Source organism: Hemitrygon akajei, chromosome 8 (genome assembly GCF_048418815.1).
Source record: "Hemitrygon akajei chromosome 8, sHemAka1.3, whole genome shotgun sequence".
NCBI classification, from domain to species: domain Eukaryota; kingdom Metazoa; phylum Chordata; class Chondrichthyes; order Myliobatiformes; family Dasyatidae; genus Hemitrygon; species Hemitrygon akajei.
In genome coordinates, this window is record NC_133131.1 from 79,383,690 (window position 1) to 79,395,929 (window position 12,240).

The window sequence follows — 12,240 nt, forward strand, 5'->3', positions numbered from 1 at the left end:
CTCATTAGCCGCACAGGAGGTCCCAGAGGACTAGAGATTACTGTTTCTTTGTTTATGAAGGGCAATATCGATAAACTGTGAAATTACTGATTGGGACACCTTACAACATTGAATTGGAATCAGATTTAATATCACTAGCATTTGTTGTAAAAATTGTTAACTTTACAACAGCAGTACAATGAAATACATGATAAATATAGAGAAAAAACTGAGTTGCATTAAATATATATATACCTTTATATATAAAATAGTTAGTAGTGCAAATAATCAGAAATAAAAAATAGTGAGGCATTGTTCGTGGGTTTAATGTCCATTTAGCAATCGGGTGGCAGAGAGGACGAAGCTGTTCCTGAATCACTGAGTGTGTGCTAACAGGCTTCTGTACATCCTTCCTGATGGTAACAATGTGAAGAGGGTATGTCCTGGGTGTTGGGGGTCCTTAATGATGGATGCTGGCTTCCTAAGGCATCGTTCCTTAAAGATGTCTTGGATACGACAGAGGCTGATACCCATGGTAGTGCTGACTACTTTTACAAGTTTCTGTAACTTATTTCAATCAGCCAATCAGAATGCTCTCCATGGTACATTTACAGAAATTGCTGAGTGTTTTGTTTGACAAACCTAATCTCCTCAAAGTCCTAATGAAATATAGTCACTGTTTTGCCGTTTTTATAGCTGCATCAATCTGTTGCGTGCCAGATATCCTCAGAGATATTGATAACCAAGAACTTGAAATTGTTCATTCTTTCCACTTCTGAACCCTCTATTGATAGGGAAATTATCACCAAAGATTATTAAGGACAAGAATTATGTATCTGGAAGAGCATAGACTTTTTAGAAATGCCCAGCATGGCATTGTACGGGGGAGGTCAGGTCTTAAACTTATTTTTTTTTAAGGAGTTAACAAAGATGATTGATGCAGACAGGTCAGTGAAACTAAACTTTAGACAGACTTCAGTAAAGTGTTGAACAAAGTACCTCATAGTAATTTGGTTCAGAAGATTATGGCAGATGGGATCTGTGGATACTCGCCAGCTTGGATTCAAAAGTAACTTGGCTGGGTTAGAGGGCATTCCCTATAAGTAGAAGTTGCACAAATTTGGCTTGTTTTCTCCAAAGCATTGGAGGCTGAGGAGTGACATGATATGCAGATGTACAGGAGGTACCTAATAAAGTGGCCACTCCATGTATGTTTGTAGTCTTCCACTGCTGTCACCCACCCACTTCCAGGTTCCAGGTTTGACATGTTCTTCTGCAAACCACTGTTTTAACACGTGGTTATTTGAATTTGGGTACATGAAGCTTGTCAGCCTGGGAAGGCAGTCCATCTAAGAAAGGGAAAACTTTGATTTCAAACTCTGCTGCCTTGCGGCCATACCCACTCATGAGAAATGCTTCGGGAGTAAACCCTGAGGACAAATCGGGAGCTGGAGTCCCTAAGGCAGTTCGACGTGACCTTCAACCTCGCTCTGGCAGCTCCTGGGACGTGACTGGTGCCAAGCTGTATCTGCCCTTGCCCTTCCCTTGGACAACATCAGTGGCGTGGAGAGGGGAGACTTGCTGCATGGGCAACTGCCGGTCTTCCATACAACGTTGCCCTAGTCTTCCATAAACCTTACCTGTACCCTGGAATCCATTTCAGGTGCAGATTCATGGTCTCGCGAGGCTAACGGATGCCACCATTTAAATTACTGTCACCTTCCTGACAGTTTGAACCAGCCTGGCTATTTTCCTCTGATCTCTCATTAACAAGGTGTTTTCACCCACAGAACTGCCGCTCACTGAATACATTTTTTTGTTTTAAACACCATTCTCTGTAAAATCTAGGTTGTTTTCTTTGAAAATTCCAGGAGATATGCTTGTGCATGGGAGGGGAAGCTGGGGGCGGGGGAAGGTTTGGGATTCTAACGTTGAACTATCATTCATTCTTTGGGGCACCCCTCTGTTTTCGTGGATGTTTGTGAAGAAAAAAATTTCAGGATGTATATTGTATACATTTCTCTGACATTAAATGTACCTACTGAAACCTATTGAGATCACCAGTTTCTGACATTACCGAAACGGTTGTGTGCTTCTCGTCAATTCTGTCAAACACCATTGGTGATATTAAATAACTGAAAGCTTCTTTTCCCACTCCCTCGATTTACCAAACTCATCCTCCCCCAAGCCCATCTGGTGCCCTGACTGCTTGTCTGCACCGCAACACAATATTTCTAACCACTCCTTCATCTTTCATAGTCCTGATTTTCCCAGCCCGCTCTCCATAGAGACCGATACTCAGCGTTTGGAGCGCTCAGATATATCTCACTGTATTTTCATAATTATTTCATAAATGTTTGCCATTAAGCCCTTTTGATAACTGTTTAAGCCTAAAATTTACAGTCAGGTATATCTGATAAAATTAAAAATGAATGGGAGAAGGAACTTCAAATTTCTTTACCTATAGAGAAATGGGAGAAAATTTTTCAATTGGTTAACTCTTCTTCTATTTGTGTTAAACATACGTTAATTCAATTTAAAGTGGAGCACTCAGCTTTTGAAAGCTGTGTTGACATTTCCACCATTGCACGGAAGGAAGTGTTGTGACTCAGCTCTTCGCAACCTCTCACGCTTACGCATTTACCTAGTCCTCACCCCAAACCATTATTTATTATTCAGTTTTAGTCATTTCCTACTCTACTGTGCTTGCTGTTTTAAAAAAATGTATTAAAACAAATGACCTGACACACATACTTGCAGTTACGCCAAAGACTTCGTGTTTCAGCTGGTATTCGACATTCCACAGTCTGTCTCCATTTTCCCAGTGGCGGAGATGCATAACAAACAACTCATTGGTTTATTATGTTAGATTATGTCCGTTACATTGGTTTTTTTTATTTCTGTGCCTAAAGATCACAAAGCTCCTAGGCCTCCACGCATATAGCAGATATTCCGACTCTCGTGATGACACTTCTGTAACCTGCCCTGTCTCATTCCTTTTTTAAAAAAAATTTTTTTATTGAAGTTCATCAAACAAACATTTCCATAAGATGTATTTCAGACATTGTACATATGCATCATATAATCATATATATCACAAATCTCCACAAACTATTTATCTGGGGTATACACTTATAGAAAAGAGTGGAAAGAAAAAACAAGCAAAAGGAAAGAACTATGTACAAGTAGGGAGTGATTTTTTTTGTACAATATATTCATTGATTTGTGAGAATAAAATCAGGCCTATGAGGCATTATGTAGTTAAACCATTTCCCCAGTATGAATCAAATTGTTCCAGCTTATGATTAACAGATGCTGTTATCTTCTCCATTTTGTAAATGTCCATTGTAATTTCCATCCATGTATTTAAAGTTGGGCTCTCCTGTGATAACCATTTCCTAGTAAGAGTCTTTTCACCAGCCACCAACAGTATATTCATTAAATATTTATCTCTTTTCAACCATTCTTGAGGTATATATCCAAAATATATTGTCTTGCTCTCCAAGAATATTTCACATTTAAAGATGTCTCATAGGGCATTGTGTATCCCCCTCCAATAGTTTTTGATAACAGGGCAGTCCCAAAAAATATGATAATGATTTGCATTTTAATTTCCACAATTTCTCCAGCAAAAAGGGAGGTTACTATCTTAATGGGATTTCTGAGAGGGTGTAATAAAATATCTTATCAAGTTTTTCCATCCAAACTCCCTCCATTTCTGCGAATTGGTACACTTCCATTGATATCTCCATATTGTTGTCCATTCTTCCTCTGATATAATTATCCCTCCTTCCTTCTCCAATTTTGTTCTAATGTATGAAGTCGAATGTGTTTTAAGATTTGACAACATCTTATACATGCTTGAAATGATTCTACTACCATTATCTGAATTATATGCTTTTCTAAAGAGCTCTATCAAGCATGTATTTGCCTTGGTTACATTTTTAAGCATCTTATTAACATATTGTCGCATCTGTAAATACCGATAAAAATCTTGTTTTTCTAATAAGTGTTTCTCTTTAAGCATTTCAAAATTGAACAGTGTTCCTTCTTTCATTATGTTGCAAAGAACTGTTATTCCTTTAGCTGTCCAGTCCTTAAATCTAGCATCCAATTTATTTGGTGTAAAATCAGAGCCATATGCACACCATTTAAGAATTGCAATATCTCCCTCTAGTTTATATTCTTTTATAGTAGTTTTCCATATTTTAAGAGTCAATTTCACCCATGGGCTATCAATTGTATTTATGTACCTTTGCAGGTTGTTATCAGCCAAAATTGCTTGTATGGGGGTGGGAAGTACCCGCTCCTCAATGTTTTTCCATTGAGCATCATATGATGGGTTGCACCAACATATCACAGCTCTCAACTGTGCTGAAAAATAATAATCTCTAAGAGAAGGCAAGCACCATCTCCCCTTTTCCTTTGCTAATTGCAAAGTTTTGAGACGAACTCTAGGCCTTTTATCCTGCCAAATATACCTTGATAGCATCTTGTTCCATTCATTGAATTGATTTTGATTAATCTCTATTGGTAGGGTCTGAAAGAGATATAACAGTCTGGGCAGTATATTCATTTTAATAGACTCAATCCTTGAACTGAGACTGAAAAAAGGAATCTGGCTCCATCTGGCCACATCTTCCTTAATTTATTTATATAAAGGCTGATAATTACATTCTGATAATTTTGCTAAATCTTTTGGTGTAATGATGCCCAAATATTTGAAAGACTCTGTGTGCCATGCCTGGGGCTATTGACTTTCAATTTCTCTTGGTGGGCTATAGTAATATGAAAGTAATTCGGTTTTATCTATGTTGATCTTGTATCCTGATAATTGACCATATTGTTCAAAGGATTGCATCAATTTAGGTAAAGAGTACGTTGGTTGCCCTAGATAGATCAAAATGTCATCCGCATAACAAGCCAATTTATGCTCTGTCCCTTTAATAGTAATTCCCCTGATATCTTCATTTTGTCTGATGCATTGAGCTAATGGTTCCAGATATAACGCGTGGAGTAGTGGTGACCATGCACAGCCCTGTCTCGTGCCCGTTTCTAGGGTAAGACTATTTGATAAATATCCATTGATTTTAATCCTAGCAGTAGGATTGTCATATAGTGTCTGCATAGTTTTAATAATTGTGTCTAGGAAGCCAAATCTATGTAAAACTCTGCAAAGAAAATTCCAATTAACTGAATCAAATGCTTTTTCAGCACCAAGCTTATCACTATTGCTTTGATTTTATTTTTTTGTATATGATCCATAATGTGAAGTGTCCTTCGTATATTGTCTTGAGTCTAGCGTTGTCGTATAAAACCTGTCTGATCATTACATATCAGTACGGGTAGAAACTCCTCTAATTGTTTGGCCATGATGGAGGTAAATAACCTATAATCTACATTAAGAACGGATATTGGTCTAAATGACCCGCATTCCATTTTATCCTGGCCTTCTTTCGGTATAGCTGAGATTATCGCTTCCTTCCAACTGGGTGGCATTTGTGCCTTTTTTAGAGCCCAATTCAGTGTGGGGAGTAAAACAGGAATTAACTCATTTTTAAATTCTTTGTACCACCCTGCCATATGCCCATCTGATCCTGGTGACTTGCTTAATTTAAGCCTAATAATCGCAGCTTTTAATTCAACGTCAGTTATGTCAGCAGTCATCCTTCTATTTTGTTCTTCGCTTAAAGTGGGTAACTCGAGAGAATTCAAGGTGGTGTCAATTTGGGTTATGCTTCCCCCTGGAACTTTGGAATGTAGCGTTTTGTAAAACACTTCAAAAGCTTCTTGAATTTCACTTAGCTCATTTTTTATCATTTTTGTTCTTGCATCCCTAATTCTATGAATTGTATTTTCTGCTATCTTTTTTTTTCAGTTTCCATGCCAGTATTTTCATAGATTTCGATCCACTTTCATAATGTCTCTGTGTCAGAAACATTAAGTTTTTCCTGATTTCTTGCATAGCCAAATTATTTATTTCATTCCTAATTCTTTTAATTTCCTCTAATGTATCCTGTGCCAAATTCAATTTATGTTTTTTCTCTAATTCCTTCAGACTATTTTGTAATTCCTCTAATGTTTTATTCCTTATTTTTTTCTTATATGAAGATATCGCTATAGTTTTCCCTCTAAAGATCGCCTTCAGAGTATCCCATAAAATGGGAGGTGAAACCTCTCCATTATCATTAAATTCGAAGTAGAGACCAATTTCTTTTTTAATTTGTTCCTTAAAGTATGGATCATTGAGTAGATTTGAATTTAGTTTCCAAATAGTATTCTTTGGTTGTAGGTCAAAATCAACAGATAAATATATAGGTGCATGGTCACTTACATCTATTGTCCTAGTTCCACAGGTGTTTATTCTGTCTTTGTCTTTTCCAAATGTTATGAAATAGTCTATTCTTGTATATACAGAATGTGGAGCAGAATAATGAGTGTATTCCCTTCTGTCAGGGAAAAGGTCCCTCCATATATCAATTAAACCAACATCCTCAAAAAGTGTATTAACTTTCTTGTGTAAAGATTTTGTTTCATAGGTTTTTCTATTGGAAGAGTCTAAGTTTGGTTGTAATTGTAAATTTAAGTCTCCCCCACATATCAGGAGACCTTCTGTTCCCATTACCATAATATCAGTAATTTTCTGAAAGAAACCAATATCACTTCCCGGGGGTGCATATATATTCAATAGAGTAACTGAATGTCCGTCTATATTCCCCCTAACCAGAATATATCTGCCTTTTTCATCTCTCATTTCGAATATTGTTTCAAAATTTAGCTTACTTGAGATAAGAATAGCAGCTCCTCTCCTATGCCCTGATTTATATGAGGAGAAAAACAGATTAGTGAAGCCCATTCTCTTTCGTTTTTTATGCTCATTATCACTTAAATGAGTTTTCTGTAAATATACTACATGGGCTTGTTCTTTTTTCATTTTGGATAAAATTCTCTTACATTTGATTGGATTTAATATCCCTTGGACATATGAGCCCTGTGCACAACTTTAAACGGTATTAATAAATGTTTAGCACATATAGATGATAAATTGACTAATTGAAGAATTTTATCCCAATTCTCAATAGGGATAGTAAGGTTAAGTTCTCTTTCCCAATCATTTTTAATCTTATTGAAGGGCTCTGAACGTATTTTCATATGTATATTGTAGAGATTTGATATTACACCTTTCTGAGAAGGATTTAGTTCTAACAAATTCTCCAAAATACCCAAAGACTCAAGATTTGGAAAGGTAGGAAGTACAGTGTTTAAGAAATTCCTAATCTGTAAATATCTTTAAAAAAATGAAATCTAGGCAAATTATATTTATTAGATAATTGTTTTATGTCTTTTGAACAATTATCCAAAAATAAATCGGAAAATCGTAGTAATCCTTTAGTCTTCCAAGCTGAATAAGTTTGGTCTATAATAGAAGGATGAAAAAAGAAATTGGATACAATAGGAATGGTTAAAACAAATTGATTCAACCCAAAAAATTTCCGAAATTGAAACCATATACGGGCTTCCCCGATGGAGGAAAGGGACAGGAAGGGACAGAGCCACCCGAGGGGTAACGGCGACGGCCTGGTTTACACAACGGAAGCAAAGGAACAAAAGGGAGTTAGGTCCAGGGTGAGTAGCAGGGTTACACCGGTAAATAGGGAGAATCAAGCAGATAGCGCGACAGCGCGGGCAAGGCGAATACGGCGGAACAGCGGGACCAGCGCACACGAGAAGCAGGAAAACAAGGCGAAGCAGGATACAGAGCGGGTTAAACCAGCTTCAGAGCTGGACGACCCCCAAACTAGGCTCAGTCCCCGAGCACCTTATAAACACCTGCCCCCTAATAGGCGACAGATGTACCTCCTTAAGCCAAGATGATCCAATGGCTCCGGGTGGCAGGAGGGCTGGCTGCAAGGCCCGGAGTCCGGCTTCCGCGGACCGGAGCAAGACCCGGAAGGCGGGCTCCGGACCGGACCCCAACACTCAGTCAATATGTGAAAAGTTTTCTCTGCAAATATGTTGTTCTAAATCCCGTGGGCTGTTTTGTGGTCTACGATATAGCCCCATTAACGTGGTCATACCTTTCTTATTGGACTTATTGGATGAGATGGACTTCCCATTTTTTTTTTCAGTTCTGATGAAGAGTCTTGGCCTGAAACGTCACTGTTTATTCTTTCCCACAGATGCTGCCTTGTCTGCTGAGTTCTGCCCACAGTTTGTGTCTGTTGCTTGGATTTCCAGTGTCTGCATATTCTCTTATTTCTCAGCCTCACTGGACAAGTTCCCCAGTCTGTCCTGGCAGAGCACAGCTGTGATATTTCCGTTGGCTAGGAACACCACCCATCCTCCTTTAATCCCTCTGGACCTGTCACCTCAATAACAACGGAACCCCAGAACACTGAGCTGCCAAACTTGCCCCTCCTGCACCAGTCTCACTATTGGCTACAAGATCATAATTCCAAGTGTTGATCCATGTTGTGAGCTCATCTGCCTTTCCTACAATACTTGCACTGAAATTATACAAAGCTCAGGACATTTGTTCCACAATGCTCAATCTTTTGATTCCAGACTTTGTCTGATGTCTTAACAAATCCCGTCTCCACAGTCTCCCCACTATCTGTTCTGGGTCTCTGGTTACCAACCTGTAGCAAAATTCACTAGTGCTAGAAGGGTGGAGGTCTGACCAAGATTTCTGGGGGGGGGGAGTTTTGTCTGAGCAGTTATGGGAGAAAGCAGGAGTCAGTAAGACCAGGTCTAGTAATCAGGATAGACAGGGGCATTAGAGAGGCTAGGAAAGGAATACTCAGTTACACTCAGTGCCTATTTTGTTAGCTGCCTCCTGTGCCTAATAAAGTGACCACTAATAAGGTACGTTCATTGTCTTCTGCTGCTGTAGCCCGTCCATTTCTAGGCTTGATGTGTTGTACATTCAGGGCTGCTGTTCTGTACACCACTGTTGTGATGCATGGTCACTGGAGTTACTGACACCTTCCTGTCAGTTTGAACAAGTCTGACCATTCCCCTCTGACTTCTCTCATTAACAAGGCGTTTTCACCCACAGAACAGCCACTCACTGCATGTTGTCGTTACAGGAGGCACCTAATAAAGTGGCCTCTGGGTGTATATATGATCTCTGATCACACCCCATCTAGTGGCTTGTGAACATAACATTTCAGAATCAGATTTAATATCAGCAACATATCCTGTGAAATTTATTGTCCTTGCATCAGCAGTACAATGAAATGCATAATAATAGAGAAAGAAAATTGTGAATTACAGGGAGTAAATATATTAAATTGTTAAATTAAATAAGCAGTGCAGAAATAAAATTAAAAACAGTGGTGAGATAGTGTTCATGGGTTCAATTTCCAGTCAGAAGTCAGATGGCAGAGGGGAAGAGCTATTCCTGAATCATTGAGTGTGCGCGTACGGGCTCCTGTATCTCCTCTCCGATGGTAGCGATGACAGCAGGGCATGTCCTGGGGCGATGGGGCCATCTTTTTCAGGCATTGCTCCTTGAAGATGTCCTGGATACATCGGAGGCTGGTGCCCAGGATGAAACTGACTAAGTTTACAACTCTCTGCAGCACCAATCCCCCATCCCCCGCATTACCGGTTGGCGATGCCAGTTAGAACGCTCTCCGTGGTACAGAAGTCCTGTGGGGATCACTTCCTGATTCACAGAAAGCACTCCGCGTTACTTTTGCAAATTCTAGCAAATTCACTGTATCTCTGGAAACATTTGCTGTCTGTACATATCTTTCAAAATAATAACAGCCAGAATGAAACTTAACTTGAAATCTCTTCATATTTATAGTTTATTAAATATATCCAAATCAAAGGTTCTGATACTTCAAAAATAAAGACAATACTCTTATGGTCTACGTTATAAATATCAATAAATAAATGCAATAGTTTTAAAATATTTCTAAATGTTGAATTAGTCAAAATAAATATAAATAAAATTAAACAGTGTAAATAACATTTTGCCAGCAATAGCTAACATACAACTTCTTAAGTTTACGATGTCATTTCTTTTACAGATTAACCTCTGTAACTTTTACAATTGTACGACCAAATGCTGAACTAGAACGTTCATACTTTAAAGCGGTTACGGCCTCTGTTTAACCATACTTTACACGTTGCACGGTTAATGGAACTGAAAAAAAATTGCAAACTCCCAAGCTGACTTTGCTCTGACCACTCTACGTGTTGCATATGTGTGTCAGATGGAGCAAGCTTTTTTATCAGTCGCGAACAAAACGTGCACTCCAAATACTAACAGGATAATTTAAAAAATCTGGGTGTGGAGCAGAAATCACGGAGAGCAGTTGGGCTTGCATGGCCAACCAATTCCGTAATGTTATCGCTCTTTTGTTTCTGTCACTCCACCTAGTTAATAATCACTGGGAAATAAATAGATAAATAAATAAATAGATCGTGGTATATTTAAAATGTAGTTCTGCCAATTCTAGCGGTGAGCCCACTTTCACAGACTCATAAAGCGAAGAGCTCGGGCTGATTTCTCCATGAACCGGACAAAGTCTCGCAGGATGACATGCGCATTCACTTGTCTGTTCCACTCTGTTGTTGACACTAAGCCTAAGGCAGATGATTCCATCTCGCTCTCGCTCACGGTACCGATGCCAAACTCGACATTTAACTGAAATATAAAGAGGACAGCAGGGCTTGTGACTTGAGTCTCCATAGTTTCAGATGGGTTTGCCGCAGCCATAATTGCGCCGCTTCGTTTACACTTACCTGGTGCATTATCAGTTCCGTGAGGCGTTGGGTACTGGACCGCATCCATATTATTTGTTCACTTGAACGCACGATGGATGTTTCCACCAGCAATAAGAAAGGGTTGTATTTATGGAGGCCTTTTGCAATCGCTTTCAGGCACGTTTCCTAAACAGGAAAAATACTACAAGTAAGAAATAATCTTGGCTTGGGCTCTTCAGTTTTGACGACTTGCAGCTGAATTTAAATGAATTCTAGAATTCTCGTTTGTAAAACTGACAATTTTGCCGGGTTGTGCAAATTGGTTTAAACGCTGCTTTGTTGGAACCTGGCTATCGTAAACTACGAGCGAAATGCCTACTCCTTTTTGTTTTCCCTAGAGGTACACTTTTCTATAGACTGAAATGCCCTACTTTACAAGGAAACGGCTGCTCCTTCGGGCTTCACTCACCTTATGGAAACTGATCTTTGTACATCGGTCCTGAGATCGGATCTGCGGCAGGTTGAAGTCGTGGGTGAGCAGCGATCCCTGGTCCCCGTCACAGAAGGAGAAATACTCACACAGCTGCGGGACAGGGGGGACGGGAGGGGTGGAGAGAGATCAGACAGAGAATAAGTCAGCTGCAAAGTGAAGACCAGGGCAAAGTCTGCGGGGCGCCACCCCCTCACCTCCTCGTATTCACTCACCTGAGCATCCCGGAGCTCGGCCGCTGAGCTCTGGATCTGCAGCGCCAGGGAGTCGCAGGTTGCGCAGCCCGGGGCGGCTGCAGCGGTCCGCTCCGTCAGCGGGAAAGTGGCGACTCTTCCACAGAGCACCAGTGGTAGAAGGTAAAAACCTACAGGGAAAGAGACAGAACGGAATAAGAATTCCCGCTTCCTGCAACCGCTCCGAAATGTGTTGAATTGATAACCGGAAGCTTTATTCACTGACTTTCAGCAAGTCCCATGTTGTCCTCCCCGTACAAAGGTGTTCGATCTTTAACTCCCCAAGCTCCATTCTCCCCACTATTTATTAATCGCCCCCTTTGGGGAAAATCCAGTTACTAATGTTTTTTTCACAATGTTTGTGTTACAGCACCTATTAGTCACTGTTGGATTCTTCCTTCCCATGTGGCTGTCCTTCCTCTACGTTGAAGCTGATTTCCACTCCAGTTCTCTTCCTTCTGACGTGATCCATCGGGATAATCGTGGTTGATCGGCGTGTTGGTCAAACGTGGAAATGCCAAGTGACGATACCAATCGTTCACCTTCCATAACCGCGAATGGAGCCCGCAATATTACGAAACCCTTTAATTAAATTTTGAGAACTGATCACTCTTACAGACAGAAAAGAATCACTGCAAAATCACTACACCCAACAAAAATAATGTTCTAGTACGAAGGACCGGGAATCGGAATCTAATTGATTATTATCGATTACATGTTTATGGTTTGAATTTAAAACTACCATTGTGTCTCGGTTCAAACTTTCTGCTCGTGCTGTACAGTTCAATAAAAAAGTATTCAGCCCCCAACTCTTCGTTC

The 12,240-nt window shown here is 39.8% G+C and overlaps 1 protein-coding gene across 1 annotated transcript; it reads right to left on the bottom strand.

Moving 5' to 3' along the window:
- Window positions 1-10,465: 10,465 nt before the first annotated feature.
- LOC140732518 (interleukin-6-like) lies at window positions 10,466-11,970 on the bottom strand. The gene is made up of 6 exons (XM_073055288.1): window positions 11,846-11,970; window positions 11,648-11,739; window positions 11,404-11,552; window positions 11,168-11,281; window positions 10,738-10,884; window positions 10,466-10,639 (listed from the first exon to the last, which is right to left on the bottom strand). The coding sequence occupies exons 1-6, from the start codon at window positions 11,968-11,970 to the stop codon at window positions 10,466-10,468; spliced, it is 801 nt and encodes a 266-aa protein (XP_072911389.1).
- Window positions 11,971-12,240: the final 270 nt, after the last annotated feature.